Source organism: Hydra vulgaris, chromosome 06, assembly GCF_038396675.1.
Source record: "Hydra vulgaris chromosome 06, alternate assembly HydraT2T_AEP".
NCBI lineage: Eukaryota > Metazoa > Cnidaria > Hydrozoa > Anthoathecata > Hydridae > Hydra > Hydra vulgaris.
Window position 1 is genome coordinate 36,480,962 of NC_088925.1, and position 18,781 is coordinate 36,499,742.

Genomic DNA, 18,781 nt, shown 5'->3' on the forward strand with positions numbered 1-18,781 from the left:
AAATGCTACAGTGGACTTTAATTCTTCAATGGAAATTTTGACATTCTATGAACTTGACTGAATAATTTTGTTTGTGCAGTTTATTTCGTTCAATACATCATGTCAAATAACAATTCCACATATGAATTCCAAAGTATTTATTTTAGCAGCAATAGATTCAGCTGATAGTTTGGTGGTTCTATCACAATCACTTTTGGCAACGTTATGCAGCGCTTCATAATACTTTTGCATATTTTCCTTGATCGCTTTTACACCTCTGATGTGAGTCTCCCATCTTGTATCACTTAAAGATTTAACTGTAAGTGATGGACACTTCAATTCTAAAATACTCTAACATTTTGTGGAACCAGTTATAAAGGTTAAAAAAGTTATAAAGGCTTTGAAAAATTCCGAAAAATGTTCCAATCCAACTTTAACAGAATCAACAACAACAAGCTTAAGTGAATGTGCTGTACAAGAGATAAAGAGTGCTTGCTTATTTCTATCTAAAATTTTCTTTTGTAAGCCCTTGTTTTTGCCTCTCATATCTGCACCATTGTCGTATGCCTGACCTCTCATATCTTCAAGTGGAAGTTTATTTCCATTCAATAAAGCCACAATTTTTTGCTCCAATCCATGACCTGTAAAATTAAATTTTATTTATACAAGTTTTTAGTTTATAACATATATTACATCAAAAAAATCAGGAAAATTTCAAAAATTTACAAACCTATGGTATCATCAATAATAATAAAATTTAAAAACTCTCTTGGATGTCAACAACCACTGAACCATTAAATTTTTCTAAGACTAGATGTCATATGATAAAAGTTAACTGTTCCTGATGACTGGCATCTGGTGTGTAATCCGCAATAATGGAGTAGGTTTTCCGAATTTTTTTAAGGATTTTAGTAACACGAGCCACTAACTGAATAATTTCTTCTTGGATATTTTTGCTTAAGTAATGGGTTTTGTTTGGATTTTCCCCTGCTTTGGAGACATGATATTCCATAATTGGGTCAAATTCTGCCATAAGTTCAACTATTTTTAGGAAACTTCCATTGTTTTCTTCATACAGTTTATCAGATAATCCTTTAAATACTATGTTTTGTGATGTCATCATAATGATTATGGAAATTTTCCTTTTTAAAACATTATCCCATCAATCAATTTCATTCAAAAGTTGCTTTTCCGTTAAACAATCAACAGTTTTTGAACTTTCAAGTCGATCTAATTGCCAAAGGTTTCAACATGATCAACACTAACTTCATGCCTCGTTAAATTTTGTGATAAATGCCTCCAATCAGCAGATCCTGTTCTCGCAAGGGAAATATCTGTAATGTTAAATAGTTTGCAACAAAAACAGAATGTTTTATTCACTTTTTCTGAGTAAATTAGACATGACCTAGGATGACTTTCACCACTCAACATTTTTCAGCAAAAAAAGAAGGAACGATTATCACAATTTCTTGGGTAGCTGTTTAATTGACAGTTTACAGGGCTATTCATAACTTTTTTTTGAATATGGTTTGTAAGATTCTGAGGCCAATCAGAAATTTCTTTCCATGTACAAAAAGGGAGCACGCCAGTTAAATTCGCTCAATCCTCAATCAAGTTTTGCTTGATTCTCTGTTTTGGTTTGATTCTTCATCTTCTATCTAGACTTCATGTTCTCTGATCTCATATGAATTGATTTCATACAGCAAAGTTTTTATCTCAGAATCATTATTGGGGCTATAAAAATGTTTCTGAGCTTAAAAAAGTATTTAGTTTAGTTTGGTTTTTATCACGCTCTTCCTGTTTCTTTAGCCATTTCAGATGATACTGAAAACCAGACAACTTTTTTCTTTTATCCATTTTCTAGAAACTTAATAACAATAAAAATTATATAAAGTTTCTCTGCGCTAAATAATATTTCTAATTAAAAACTTATTAGACAATATTTAATACTTTCCTAATTATTATTAAACATACTAATAAAAAAATAAAAATCACTAACATGTTATAATGACTGATCAACTATAATAATAAAGTTATTATGATAACAACATTAAAAACCCGCCAATTCAAAGAAACAAATTCTATTAGTACAAAAATATGTTGATTAAGCAAAAAAGAATCCCAGAACTTTCATTATAGACATTTTTATAAATAAATTGTTTACAAAAATTAAATATTGAAATACTGATGTAATTTTTTACATATATAAATAATAATTTTTATCAGAACAACGTATTTTTTTAGCAAATTTTCATTTAATGTTGATTTTGTTGTTAAAATTTGCCTCCCCTAGAAATTTCCCATCAGCCAGCACTGTACATATATATATATATATATATATATATATATATATATATATATATATATATATATATATATATATATATATATATATATATATATATATATATATACATATTTATATATACATATATATATATATATACATATATATATAAATATAAATATATATACACATATATAAATGAAGCGTTAGAGGCAAACTGATGATGTCATACTAAAACAGAAAAAAAACTAAAATTTGAAAAGGAAAATATATTTTATATTAGGTTTTTTAAAAATTACTATTCTATGCAAAACACATTATAAATTATTAAATACATAAATTATTATGTAGATATACTAAATACATAAATTATGTAATTATTAAATACCTAACTAAATATATATAATACAAATGCATAATAAAAATACAAAATTATTAAATGCATAAATTACAATGTAAATATATTAAATACATAAATTATTAAGTTTACTGATTACTTTATTAAATAAAGTAACCAATTAACTATGTTTACAATAAACCCATTTTATTTAAATTTTCAAAGAATATTACACATTTGTACATTTATATAAATATGTAATTTTTTATAAATCTTTTCAAATTTATAAACGCTTTTAATAGCGAAGATTTTTAGCGCGGAAACAAACATTATATGCGAAAACAACTCAAATTTAGTTGTGCAATGACAGGTACTGGTTTCTAAAAGCCAATGTCCAATGTCCGGCACTTATTTAAAGCCCTGTATATATATATATATATACATATATATATATATATATATATATATATATATATATATATATATATATATATATATATATATATATATGTTAGGGTAGAGTGATTTTCATACTTTTTTGAAAATTCAACTTTAGTAACTCGGGAGTAAGTTTAACAGGGTAAAATATGAAAAATTTCAGCTATCTAATAAAAAATGGCAAATTAAATCGACTTTGAAAAAATGAAAAAACCACAGTTTTTCTTAATTTTTACATTTTTCTGCAATTTACGAAATCAATTAATAAAAAAATCAAACCAGTCTAAAGTTTACTTTTTCAAATAAATTTATTCATTAAGAAATGGTCAAATAAATTATTAATAAATTATACAAATTTTATTTAATACAATGGTATATAAGCAATAGACGCATTTAAACATTTGATTTATTTTTAGCTAGTTTTTATACCCAGAGTGTAAACTAGCTCTGTGGGGCCCAATAAAACACCGTATTCCTAAATGCTCAAAAATTTAAATTTCCAATTTCAAGTTGAAAAATCCTATTCTCCAAATAAAGTTTGCCAAATTTAAGTTTAATAATAATTCTAAAAATTATTGAAAATTAGTTATTTTTAAAAAATAATAGAAAAATAACATAAAAAACTCTAATTTATTAATTGTGTAAACTTGTAATAAAATTGCCATTATTGCTATTATTGTTATCGCCGCGATTGCATAACTGCAAAAATTTTTCTTAAAAATGTTTTGCAATGCGTTCCAACAACAGCAAATAATTTATAAAAAAGTTAGCAAGAAATAGAGTACAATCTAAAAAAATAACAAACTTGTTTGGTTTAACACCCATAAATACTATTTCTTTAAAAATTTTTCCTTCTTTGGCTGAAAAGTTAACTTATTAAGTCTTACTGCAAACTCTACTTCAAGTAGTACATGTGCTTAGTCAACAAAAATATCGAGTAGTCGCCTACATCATATACTTTCGAAATTTTGATCAATTACAGATATTACAGTAAGTAAAGATTAAAAAATAAAAATAAAGATAAAAAAAGAAATAAAAATAACTTTAAGTTATTTTTTTATCTTAATTTTTTTTTGTTTGGTATTTTATATTATTATTATATTTTATATTAATTATATATATAAAATTACGCGATTGCATTGACTAAAATCATTTTTACTTATCTACTTTTCTTTTCTCTGAAATATAAATTAAATACAAATCTCTGAATTATAAGTTCAATACAAAAAAAATTTTATGAATATAACAAGCAGGTACTAGCAATTTATTTAACGTGGAAAATAGATTTACTTACTTTACTGCCTGCTTTTATTTAAAAGGTAAATTAAATACAAATATTAAAACGTAAATTAAATATGTTTGTGAATGTTTTTTTATTACAACAAAAAATACTAGAAATTTAAAAATCAAGAAAACTGGATTCACTGCTTGTTTGAATTTAAAACATAAAAGCAAATTTAAAGGTTTGAATGAACCATAGTCATAACATTTTATGACCATAAATGAAAAAATAATTATTGGTAAATTTCGTTGCCGCAATTGTGTGCAAGCGACCAATATTTTTTTGTAATTAAATGACATTTGTTGTTGTTTTTTGCTGAGAATTTGTAATTATAACTTTATTTTGCTATTCAATTTATGTGTAAGAAAATTCATATTAATTATTAAAATAAACTATTTAAATGAACTCAACTCTATAAATAAACTCTAAAAATGAACTCAATAAATATGAAAAATGAAGTTTATGAGCTCATGTTTACTATTTTCAAACCTTTTTTATGTTTCTATATTTAAAACATTTCTTTTGAGGACACAATCTATTATATGATGCTGTAAGGGTTTTTCCATAAAGGTCGTCGAGCAGAATTTAAATAATGATTAGAAGTAGAAGATCATTAGCTCTCTTCCACGGAGATTTTCATTGAACATAAATCGCTATATTACTTTAAAAATCGCCATTTAATGCCCACCATTAAAAAAGAAAAATATATTCAAAAGAAAACTCTTAAAATGAAAGTGGCAATGATATATTAAGATTAAAAATAAATCATATATATTATTCTTAACAATAATCAATTAATATACACTAATTATTTTACATTAAAATAATGTATTATTCTTATTATATCTTTGGAAATCAAAGCTTAACCTGCCGCGTTGTTGTGAAACTGCGGCTAATTTTTTGTTGATTTCATATTTATCTTTAATATATATTACAGATGCTAATTTATTCTATTTTTGGTGCTGTTCAATCAATGTATGCAGCGCTTCAATGGAGTAGAAGAAGAAAGAATATAAGAAAAGTATCCCACACAATCCCGAAATACATTTTAATCTCAGGGAGGGGGATTGGGAAATATTATGACAAATTCCCAATTTCATCAAAATGCTGCATCAAATTTATTCCTGGTTAACATCCTGATACCTCATTTTAATGCAGATCTATTAGTATACAATACAATTAAGTTTTAAACAGCAAACTTAAAATAACTTATATAACTAAACTGTATATACAAAGTTTAGTTATGTAAATCATTTTTAGTTTTTTAAAGTACAATTAGTTGAAGACTTATAGTATTTAATCAAATCCTTTAGTATATAATTATATACTAAAGGATTTATATAATTATAGTTATATAGGTCTTAAAAGTGCTTACAAACAACTTGAGTAATTTTGACCTCAAGATTATCCTAGATGTAAGTAATTAATAATTACCAGATATGAACAAAGGATTAATAAATTGCACAATTTAATTTTGAATGAATACTTTACACATAATTGGTACATGAACCCGTTTGGTTTAAAATATCTAGCCAATCGTGAATTTAGATAAGGCTGAAGATCTGCAACCATTACACTATTTGAAGAAACCTTCAATTAGTGTAATGTTTTAAAATTATTTTTATGACCCCTGAAGTGCTTATTTTTTTATTTGAAAACAGTGATTATATAATAAAATAGTGAAAAACATTTTATTAAGTTCAATTCAACTTGATAAACGGGTAATAAAAATAGTCATGGATAACCATCACCAAAATGTTTTTTTGTTTTTAACACTATAAACACTTAAATTCATAAATATAAGTGTTTATCAAGAATTCAATTGCCAAAGGTTTAGCCATATGCAAAATATTTCTAAAATAGATATCTTGCAAATGCGAGTTGAACACTTTACCACTACCCTACTACTGCATTCATTCTAAATGCTAAACACACTTTTATATTCCTCGCACTCAAAAAAGTAAAAGCAAGTACATTCATATAAAAATGTTTTATTAACATCGAATGCATAACAATTATTTATTAAAAAACCACAAAGTCGCTTTTAGTTTCAAAACATGGTCGAATTTCCTTAGATTTTAGTTTAGTCAAAATATATTTATGACGAGCTTCCCTGCCATATACTTGGTGACTAGCCTCTACAACTAATTTGTTTTTCCTTGTTGAACTAATATTTTGTATTTCCTCATCTTGCTTCCTTATCTGTCTGTCATATTTAAGAATATACTTGGAGAATCCATAAATTTAAAAGACCTTTTGATAAGAAACCAAATGTATGCATACACTTGTACAATAAAATTCACAAGCCTTACATGATCTAGACTTGGTGCTTCAGTACAAGTAGACAAAGCCATGATTCAAATTGCTAAAGTCAACCATCTTGCGTTGTTTAGTGGACCAAATTTTTTCTTCTAAAAAATATGGGATTGACAAATCCTTTACAAATTCCAAGACAATATTCAAATAATAGTCTTTAATCGTGGCTTCAATCATAAATCACTTCAATGGGAATATTTAGTATCTCCACTAGAGTATCAATTTTGGTAAACTTCACTTGTGGGTTAAGATGGAAATCTATAGAAACTTGCTTTTCAATATTTCCTGAAAATTTATTTGGACACTTTAAACTGCCACCAACTATTTTAAATATTTTTTGAAATGGAAGTTCGTTGTGATGCAAAGTACATCCAATAAAGTGTATTTTTCTTCCTAATTTTTTTTCTTAACACGCAACAATTCCAGTTTTGAATCCTGTATTGACATTTGTATTATCATAAACAAGGGCTTGTACTGAATTTAAACTATTATACTCTTTCAGAACATTATATACAATTTCACTTTGAAGCAAACCAGTTGCACCATTTGATGGGAGATTTTTATGAGAGAGATATGAACCATTTTTAAAACTATTTTCATTAGTAAAAGTTAAATGATGATCTTTTTCAGAAACTCTCGACAAGCGAGTTTCTCCATTTTATATGACACCCTTAAACTGAAGAACATTTTAATCATCTTTGCCATCAACACCCAAACACACCAAGTTACTTTAACTATAATTATGTTGATCGCCATATCATTTTGACATTATTTTCTTCTTCTCTCTATAAAACAACTCAAAGTATTACATTAAGCTAAATATCATATTATATGTTTTGTAAACAAGCATTTACATAAATTAGTAAATAAAGAGATATATTTATATTTGTCTAACTTATATAATGAAATAGTATTTACCTCTCAATTTTGCTTCGATTTACAACTTGATTCAGATCTCCATGTTTAATGATTCCGTAATCTAGAGGTAGAGCATTTGCTAGTGCAGCTGCAGCAAAAGATGAGACATCATACCTACAAATAAGAAACTATGAAATAAATAAACAAAACTGAAGCAAAGTATATAATCTATATATGATCCCTTAACATTCTATATTCACACTCTCCTCTCCCAAACTTAAAAAACTTACTGAGGATGAACAATGGTGATTTTTTTCACACTTTTAATATTGTATGTATAAAAAATTCTTATCTAAACTCAATATGTATAAAAATTTTATATAACTGACAGCCCCCATTGCAAATCTATCAAGTTTCATTAAATTATATTGAGAACTTTTTACTGGATTATATTCTTCCTCGGAATCATTTACCTGTAAAAATACTTAGTATTTAAAATATAAAAAAAACAACCATATATCTCAAGCAGCACACTTTGTAGGACCAACTTTTAAAAAACTTCGAAATCGTTGAAACAAAGCTGTTTTATCATTGACCCAAAAAAGTGTGATGTTTGTGATATATTTTATTTATATATATATATATATATATATATATATATATATATATATATATATATATATATATATATATATATATATATATATATATATATATACATATATATATAAATTAGTAAAAATGCATCTAATTTTTTTTCTTATATTCTATTATTATAGTCAGGAACCTTCCTGATGAACTTACTTATGGTGACAGTTATTTTAGAAAAAAATTAGATAAATGTTTTTACTAATATATTATTGCTCTGTTCTTTAAAAACATTGAGCATTCATTTGTAGATTATTATAACAAAATTTATATATATATATTCAAATATATATATACAAATATACATATATATGTTACCAAAACATCTGGATTAGATGCTGAAACTTCAGATATTTGACCAGAATCAATCAATGAGTTTTGAGTGTAAGGCATTTCAACTGATCTATATGCTCTGCTTGAACTAACTTTTCCAGAGTAAATGTACCAGATTTTAAATCAGCCTTTCCTGGCTGATAAATACCTTTAGGACGAATCTTGTTTCTCTGGTCACAAATATATGCCCTGTCTTCAGAAGGGACCTTAAATATGGTTTTTGAAAATAATCAACTGCTTCAGTTTGATTGAAGTGAAATCAAAGTATAATAAAAAATTCTTAGTACAATAATTGCAGATTAAAACACTAATATTCCAATATATACAATAATATATAAAAAATTTAATCAAATACCTTTCTAGTTTTACAAAAACACAAGATGTGCTCTACTTGGCAATTGATGATGCTACACTTAACATCTCTGTCATTACATAAAACGGTTGCTAATTCACAAGTACATGATGAAATATCAAAGAGTTTACTTAAAATCTTTTTGAAAGAGTAAAATTTGATTTTACTCTTTCAAAAAGATTTCTTAATTTTCTTAAGATTGAATTTCTCTGAAGAAGAGGAAGATGTGGGTTTACTTTATTCCACAAAGTACTAAGAAAATTCTCAACCTCTTCAAGTAGATACTGTTTTGAAATATTTTGATTATTGTTTTCAGTAAAACAAAAAAAGGGAATTATTTGACGAAATGTTAAAAGATCAGCTGAAGGTAATTCTGATGGGAGACCTCTGTGATGCAAACTCTAGATTTGCTCTTAGTCATTTTTTCTATAAATTATTTTTCTATCTATAAACTATAATTTAAAAATGATCTAAAAACAACAAAACAATGTGCAATGAACACGCCCACTTTAAATAAAAAATTAAAAAATGGCGGTTTTCCTCGAAAATAGATAGTCTTAATAAATGTACATTTTTGTAAACCAGCCATTTTCCAGGAATTATTAGCAAATACATTTTATACATTCTATTATCATTTTTTGATAATCTATTCACTCCAGGGTTACTATAGTTCACTCCACCCTAATATATATATATATATATATATATATATATATATATATATATATATATATATATATATATATATATATATATATATATATATATATATCTATGTATGTATGTATGTATGTATGTATGTATGTATGTATGTATGTATGTATGTATGTATGTATGTATGTATGTATGTATGTATGTATGTATGTATGTATGTATGTATGTATGTATGTAGTATGTATGTATGTATGTATGTATGTATGTATGTATGTATGTATGTATGTATGTATGTATGTATGTATGTATGTATGTATGTATGTATATATATATATATATTAAAATAAGACTGTAAAATTTAAATATTGATTAAATTAAATGGATTAAACAACAAAACACATTAGAATGGAAGATCTTCTTCTTTTAAATAAAGCTTCTTTTAAATAAAGCTTCTTTTATCAAAAATTAATTATAAATATCATAATAAATACTTAACTTATTGAACACATAGCTTTAAATATTTTTTATTGTATGTTAGCAACTAAGTAAAAACAATATCTTTAATGAAAAATAAATATGGAAAAAAAAATTTCAATTGCTAATTAAAAAGGTATATTATTTTATAAAAATTGACTTTATAAAAAAGTAATCTTTTATAAGTCACCTTTGCTTCTTCAGTTTTATTTTGTTTTCTCCTCCTGCAAATACGAACATATTCCAACTGAATAACTTTTTTAAAATGATTAATCTTTTCTAAGTAAGCAGGATCTAAATGTCTCTCCTTAGCTTCAATATCTTCTTGCATGTTCATAGCTCACAATTATACACAGGATATTTTCTAATCACAATTATTTGAAGTATATAATTCTTTAATACAAAAAAAAAAGTAAAAAAAATACTTGTCATATTTAACAAATCACATGATTTGTTAAATATGACAAATATTTTTTTTTATGCCATGTTTAAAAAAACAACTTTTAACAAAATCAAAACAATTAATGGTAGTTTAGAGCATCAAAAAAAGGGTTCAGAATAAAACATGTAGTATATACATATGAAGAGAGCAATTATAGCAACAAGTTTTATAAACAATTTCAGAACAATCAGAACCAGAATCATTAAAGTCCAAATCATTAAAACAGAAATAGTTAACTTACAGATCTAAATTAAGAATGTTTTTGTAGAAAATAGTTCAAATTTTTTGCACTTGAAAGATATAATTTTATTTTTACTTTAAATTTTAATTTAAATCTTTTCCTCAAGTTGTATGAATAAATTGTCATGACCTTGCATGCTCAATCACATTACAAGTAAAAAATATTTCTAAAATATTTCAAATATAGAAAGTTCTGATTAAATCTGTTGATTTAAAAGGTTATTTTTTATTTTTAGAAGTAGTCTTTATCAAAACTTTTTAAATGACGCAACAATGTCAAAAAAAGTGTTAAAGAGAAGTTCTTGTTTAAATAATGCACTTTTGTTCAAGTAAGAAAACCTAAAGATAATCAGACTTTAAAAGTTAAAATATAATAAACTTATATGTAGAAGACAAAAAAGTGAAATATTCTACCAAATCATTTGAAATATTTTGGCTGTCTGATTGTTTGCAAAGTGTGTAATGGTTTTTAATAACTTTGGTTCTCAAAGTCAATCTTTTAAAGAAAACTATTCTGAATAAGAACTTTTTTTTAAGAAAAACATTCTGGAAAATAAGTTGACTTAATGCCTAGTACTTATTTCACTATAAAAAAAACTATTTTTAGGATTATTTTTAAGTTCTGGTCTTATACTTTGCAAAAAGAAAGCTCTTCACTAAATTTTGAAGTTTAAATTTAAGCACATCCAATAATTTTGATAAAATCTGTAAAAGCTAGAGTTTATACAAACCTTATTATGATATAAAAGGTTTTATATTATAATAATGTTTTTTTTCTTTTTAACCAGATAACTTTTTAAGAATTTAGTATCAAAAAATAACAATTATAAGTTTTCTGAAAAAATTATCTTAACAGAAATTAAAAAATGTTTTTAAAATTGAAAAAAAAAAATTGTTTAGTTTAAAGTTTAACAAAATAATTTTTGCTAATATAAAGACTTGTTCTATAATCAAAAATTAAATATAAAAATATTTTTTCAAATCTAATTTTAAAAAAATACATTTAACAGGCACAGTTGCTTAAATAAAAAGAAAAATGCTGTACTTCATGTACCAAATAATTATTGTAAAACTCTCTCTCTCTCTCTCTCTCTCTCTCTCTCTCTCTCTCTCTCTCTCTCTCTCTCTCTATCTCTCTCTCTCTCTCTCTCTATATATATATATATATATATATATATATATATATATATATATATATATATATATATATATATATAAACATGATATAATAAATAAGCTATAAAAATATTTACAATTAATTTCTGAAAACTTTTTAAAAAAGTAAACAAATTTTACATAGATATATTTACACTTGAAAGATCTAATGACATACACAAACTATCAGTCATTTCTACAGTTGACGATTCAAGTGTTTCTGTTGATGGAGTAGGATTATTGGAAACACAACTTAAATCAATGGATGAAGATGAAAGTCTGGATTCAGATTTGCTGCTATGAACTATTTCTTCATCAAGGAGAAAACGGTCTTTCGAATGTGATAAGCAATCAAGTGCTTGTTCAAGGAGCTGTATTGCTATTGTATCATGTTTTTTTAATGCTAATGACTTATGACAATATTCAACAGCACTTTTAAAATGTCTTTTTAAAAGAAAACACAAACCTATCGATGCATAAGTGCTGGAACATTTTGGATTAAACAGTAGCGCTTTTTGGTAATATATAATTCCTTCATCAAATTTTTTTTGCTTACGTGATACATGCCCAAGATTAATATAAAGAGGTTCTATTATGTCTGATGCATTGCAATCTATTTTTTCAATTTTTTCTAAAGAAGTTAACAAGTATAGCTCAGCTTGCTTATACTCTCCATTTTCATATCCAAGCACAGCAAGCTCAATTCTGATATGTAAATCCTCTGGAGATATTGCAAGGGCTTCTTTATAAAATTTGCTAGCATAGGGAAAATTATTTGACAGAGAATACTCTAGACCCAAATATAAATATGGAAGATGAGATCCTGGCATTATTTTGGATGCACTAAAATAAGCAGATATAGCTTGATCCCGCTCACCTTCACTAGCATAACTATGTGCAAATCCTAACCACGCTGGACCAAAATTTATATCAATTGAAGTAGCTTTACTGAAATATTTTCTAGCAGGTTCATTTTTTTTAATAATTAAATAATAAGAACCTACAGCAAACCATGACACTGCTTTGTAAGGATAGTTATTAACTAATTTATTTGCAACATGATAAAGTTCATTCTTCATTTTAAATTCAACTAAACATGATATATACAAAGGTAAACATGATTCGTGTAAAGGATCAGTTTTATAAACAAAAGATGCCAACTGAAATGCCTCTTGGTAGTGGTAATTATTAAAATACTGTTCTGCATTGCATACTATATAATCTAAATTTTCCTTGAGTAATTCAAGATATGATGGAAGTTTTTCATGTACTGGTAAAGAAAACTTATTAATTTTACACCCATAGACAACTTTAAGTAATTTTTCTTCTTCTAAACTGCATTGTTGAGAAAAAGGAAGAGTCTGAAGAAACAAAAACTCTTCAGAAGTATTCATAATATTGTGAGAAATAAGATTATCAAATGCTTCAAAGCAATAAACATCATGTTGAAGGGCATCTTTATAGTACTTAGTTGCAAGTAATTTGTTTTCAAAATTTTCATGAATCATTCCTTTAAGAAGAGCTATAGAACTTTCAAGTTTTCTGTTATTACTATGAATAGCAAAAACTGACGAGCTACTACTACTGCTACTATTTCTGTCAACTGATAAACTACCTCCATTTTGAATTCTGAATTCTAACTTATTATCATTGGCTTCTGATTCTAGTATTTCAAGTGCAGCTTTGAACTCTTTTTCTTCGTATAAACAACGAGCAGCTAAGTATTTAGCAGCAGAATTTTTAATAATAAGATCGTTTGATTTAAGAAGATGAACAGCCCTGGAAAACTGCTTTGTGAGAAATAAAGCGTGAGCTAACCACAGACAATCCTGAGGTTCTTTTTTTGATAATGTATACACTTTATCAGCCCAAAATAATGCTGTTTTGTACATATGTTGATCTATATATTGTCGAACAAGGTTTCTTAGTTGTGATAAATCAAAATTAGCGCCATTTGCTTCCGACATTTTAGAAACTAATACTGAACCGGTAAACAGACATACATAAATATTTTAACAATGCCGGCCGCGGCAGAATCATAATCTGATTGTAACATTTTTCCGTTTCTATCATATCACGGCAATATTATTATTATTATTATTATTATTATTATTATTGTTATTATTGTTATTATTATTATTATTATTATTATTATTATTATTATTATTATTATTATTATTATTATTATTCAGTGATCAAATACAAATATAATAATCTATTTATAATTTGATGAAGAGGTGCTACACCAGGCCCCCCTATGCTGACGAACATGGAGATACAAAAACTACAGACAAAGCAGCAATTGTATCTATAAAGTTACTTTCTTATGTTGTTTTTGAAAGCGTTGATGGATTGAGCGTTCACTGCTTCTTGTGAAAGCGCATTCCATGGGGCGACAATTTTATTTGAAAAAAAGTTATCCTCGCAGTTTTTTACCATCTGACGTTCTAGTTTATGGTTATGGCCTCTTAGAATATACTTAGAATATAAAATAGAATAAAAAAAATAAAAAAATAAAAACGAGTTTTACTGGGTAAAAAACAGCAGAAATTCTAACGTGAAGATAGATCGTTACACAGTTTCGTTGCGACAAGTTAACAAATTGTTACTTGAATAATGAAGGATAATCATTAAAATAATAAAAAAATAGAATTGTCAGACTCACTGTTATGTGTATTGTGTACAATAAATATAATGTACTGTGTGTTTCTGAAATTCTTAGCCTTTTGCAGTCTTGTAAAGATAAAAGTTATTAACTTTAAATAAAAATTTAAAATTTAGTTTTTTTATATATTACTTTTTTACAACAAAATACGACCCCGTTCCATGCGTATTGTTGCATTATTCAAATGTTTTAGATTCAAAACATTTGAATATACCGCCATCTATGTTGGTTATTTTCAAATACGACGACTCTAAGATGTAATCGAGTAAGAGATTCGAAAAATTCATCACAGAGAAAAAAAGCGCATAGTTTTTCACAAGAAAAAATTGATGCATGTGCTGTGTTAAATTGTGAATAATTTCTGAGTGCTAAATTGTTTCGATTTCCACTCCTGTTATCTTAACCGACTTCGCAGCATTTCTGAAAATTTTGCGAATAGAGATTCCATTGTTTGTATTACCAGTTTGCTGTTTGGCTATATCAATTAAAAAATTTAAATCACGTCCATACTTATTTCGGATTTCTTTCTTTTCTCCATCCACTTTTTTTTTTTTTTTATTCTCTCTTGCATGAAATGTGAGAAATACATTTAAAAGTTCTAATCCATATATGAAGAGTGATCATTCAAAGGAACGATATTCTTTATTTACTTCATTTCTTGATTATGTATTCATATTATTTTTTTCAGTAGGTTTTGTCCCACATAATAAGCAACATTGTCCGGAAAAGTTAAAAAATATAAGATAATAAGTTGTTAATAATTTATTTTAGGGTTATTCATTTTTATATGCGCGTCTATTCATTCTAATGTGTTTTAATAAAGCACAGTTTTTTGCAAATCAAATTGTTCTTATTTTTTGGTGAAAGAGATTAAAAATACATAAGACTTTTTACATTCGATGATGGTTTATTTAAAGTGCAAACTACCCACTTTTTTCTTACTTAATTTAGTATCAGGTCTTTGTTAAATTATATTATTATATTTATTGGTTGATTAAATTATTAATTATCTAATTATTCATTTATCTATAGACAAATGAATAATTAAAATTATAAATTATCATAAATAATTAGAATTATAAATAATTATAAATTTTTACAAATAATTAGAATTATAAGTAATTATAATTATCATAAATAATTAGAATTATAAATCATTATAAATAATTAAATTTAAATCTATGGATTTAAATTTAATTATTTATAATTATTACTAATACACATATATTTACCCTATGGATAGAAGAGCAAATAGCAACGCCGATCGAAAAACAAGGAAAAATGTCACAAAAGAGTACATTGAAATGCTTAAGCATTTAGTTGAAAGAAATGAATCTACAACAAACATTTCAACTTCTCTTAATTTATCTAAGCGCACAGTTCAGAATCTTGGCTTTAAGTTAAACACAGGAAAATTCAGCGACATGATTGCATTCAAGTCGTTTTCTGATAAAAAACGAAGTAAAAGACCTATAAACACTCAAATAAAAAATATTGAATTATGCGTACTAGTAAACAATCTTTGTACGCAAGAAGCAATAAAAGAAAATCTCTCTGCAGCAGGCTTCAACATGTCTTAGCCTATTATTTCAAAAAAACTCAAATGCTCAGATTTATCAAGGAAGCATGTTGTACATGTACCAGAAGAACGAAATTCAACACAAGTTATTGATGCACACTATGCATTTGCAAGCAAAATTAATGGAATTTCAAATTAAAACTTGTGCACACCAACAGCAAGTATGGTTATTCACTAAGAGGTGCGTCAGTAGTTTTACAGTCGTCTGCAAATTGTGTCAAGAATGTTAGTTTGATTTGTGCTGTTTCAACAATGGGAGTGCTGGCTTATGAAATAAAAACTGGAGGCTGGAATGCAAATTAATTTTGTAAGTTCATTACTCCAATGTTGGCACTAGTGGTTAGGAATGTAGATGTGGAATCGCCGGTGCTTGTTATGGACAATTGTAAATATCTAGAGTCTTTCTGTTAGGCTAACACTAGCATCTCATAGCTTAGCTGTTAAGTATATACCAGCATACACGCCACAGCCTAATCCAATAGAATAATTTTTTTCTTTTTTAAAGCATACTTACAAACAGGGAGAAAGGCCTCCAAATACGAATGGAGAAATCAGGAAACTTAAAATATTATGGATAATACACAGTTTAATTTAATTCCATTTTACAACCATATGCGTAGTTTCATAAATCGAGCGCTGGCTCGGCAACCATTGTTTGAATAAATAGCAGTGGCAACAACCTAATTTATATTTTGAATATATCTATATAAAAACATAAAAGCCTATTTAATGTTTATACAAAATTTATTTGAGATTTTATGGGTAGTTTACTCGCATATAAACGCGCATATAAAAATGAATAAATGAATAAAAAATAAATAAATATATTACATAATAAAAATCTTATTTGACTTTCTATTACGAAATATGATATAGTCACATTTAGACAAAGCTAAGGACCGAATTTAACTGAAAGACGAGTTTCGACCATATACGTACATCGAATTTAACTGGAAGATGAATTTAGATCATTTACAGTACCCCGATTTTAATAGAAAGCCGAATTTGAATTTTAAAAACACATTTAATTAAAAGAAAAGTTAGGACTTTTATATTGAATTTTAACTTTTATGCATTTGCTGAATTAACATGCGTTTACAAATATTTACAGAATGCAAGTACATTGTTTTTGAATAAATTACAGAAAATATTACGAGTTATACCTTAAACTTTATCTTATATATATAATTTTTTTATTGCACTCTAGTTCCGTGTAATGAAGTAATACATGTATTTACATGTAAATGCATGTATTTCTATTATCTCTTCTACATTGTTATTGTAAGATTAGTTTAAGTCCAAATGACAAAGCTGATAAGCCTAGAATAGAATACATTCTCCTGACAATGGATGCCGGCTTGAATATTATGGTGCTATGCTCGTCTATTACTGTAAAACATTAGTTTCTTTTGCTATCAATGAAAATGAAAGTTATTTTTCCTGTTCTGCTTAAATATCAGAAATGTTTTAGGATTTCTGTCTGGAACTAAGATCATCATGAATTAATGTAGACAGAGTTTGGTAGGAATTTGGTCGATTTCGTTTGGTCGATTTCGTTATAATTTAGAGTATTGATAAGTGCTCTCTCTATAACTAAGGGTGAGTTTTTTCAGCAGATGAGTCTAGATCATGTTCAATTTGAATGCATGCTTTGGTCATTACATATCTGTCATAGCATTGTTTTAAGGAGTTTGCTAACTAAATCTAATCTTATTGTCTTCCTTTTTTCTTCTTTAATGAATTCATGTTTCCATGGCCGAGGGAACCTTCGAGGGAACAAAAAAAAACTTCAGTCGAGAAGACTACTTATTATTATTTGTTTGTGGTCACAAAACTCTCAAAACAAAACTCTCTCTCGGCGTTGAGAGAGGGTTTAGAAGAGTTAACTCTTCAACTCCAAAACACAAAACTTGACTTACAAAGACGTTGTGTGGAGAAACAGTTTCATATACTTTAAAAATGTAATACGTTTTATTATTCGAATTTAGCTGGAAGTTTAATGAAATTTTGCAATTGTTACCGAATTTCTATTTCAAATTCGTCACTGAAGTCGAAGCCGAAGTCAATTTCAGTTAAAATTCGGAATTCGCATTTCAGTAAACTGCGAATTCCGAATTTTAACGAATATTTGCCGGTCCTTAAACAAAGCATTCATTTACATATCTTGCAAGACTTCTACTAAACTAAATTGTGACCTGAAAGTATGACTAATAAATTTAAATTACAGGGTTATTCATTTTTATATGCGCATTTATTCATTCTTATATGCGCATTTATTCATTCTTGTATGCGTATTTATTCATTCTTATATGCGCGTTTATTCATTCTTATATGCGCGTTAGTATGCGAGTCAACCACCCATAATATCTCTAACATAATTTTATATAAACAATAAATAGGCTTTTATGTTTTTATATAGATATATTTAAAATATAAATTAGGTTGTTGCCACTGCTATTTATTTATAAAATGGTTGCCGAGACAGCGCTGGAATTATGTAACTACGCGTACGATTGAAAAATGGAATTAAGTTAAACTCTGTAGTATCCATAATATTTTCATGTTTTCTAATTGACCCATCCGTATTTCGAGGCCTTTCTCCCTGTTTGTAAGTATGCTTTAAAGAAGAAAAAAAGTTCTTCTACTGGATTAAGCTGTGGCGTGTATGCTGGCAGATACTTAATAGCTATGCCATGAGAGGCTTGTTTTTGCCTAACAGAAAGACTCCAGTGGAATTTACAA

The 18,781-nt window shown here is 26.5% G+C and overlaps 2 protein-coding genes across 2 annotated transcripts in view; both read right to left on the bottom strand.

Moving 5' to 3' along the window:
* The window catches only part of LOC100201207 (histone-lysine N-methyltransferase EZH2), a 62,477-nt gene extending 52,105 nt beyond the window's left edge, over nucleotides 1–10,372 (bottom strand). The window contains exon 1 of the mRNA XM_065800008.1: nucleotides 10,149–10,372. Within this exon, the coding sequence (XP_065656080.1) occupies nucleotides 10,149–10,295 (147 nt within the window). The 5' untranslated portion in view covers nucleotides 10,296–10,372. The remainder of the gene's footprint in view (nucleotides 1–10,148) is intronic.
* A 1,558-nt stretch (nucleotides 10,373–11,930) lies between these two features.
* Nucleotides 11,931–13,791, bottom strand: LOC100197740 (cell division cycle protein 16 homolog). The gene has a single exon (XM_065800009.1). The coding sequence runs from the start codon at nucleotides 13,760–13,762 to the stop codon at nucleotides 11,933–11,935; it is 1,830 nt and encodes a 609-aa protein (XP_065656081.1). The 5' UTR covers nucleotides 13,763–13,791; the 3' UTR covers nucleotides 11,931–11,932.
* Nucleotides 13,792–18,781: the final 4,990 nt, after the last annotated feature.

Bases quoted from the DNA above. Each gene is read 5' to 3' on its own strand.
- LOC100197740 (XM_065800009.1), bottom strand. From the start codon at position 13,762: ATGTCGGAAGCAAATGGCGCTAATTTTGATTTATCACAACTAAGAAAC.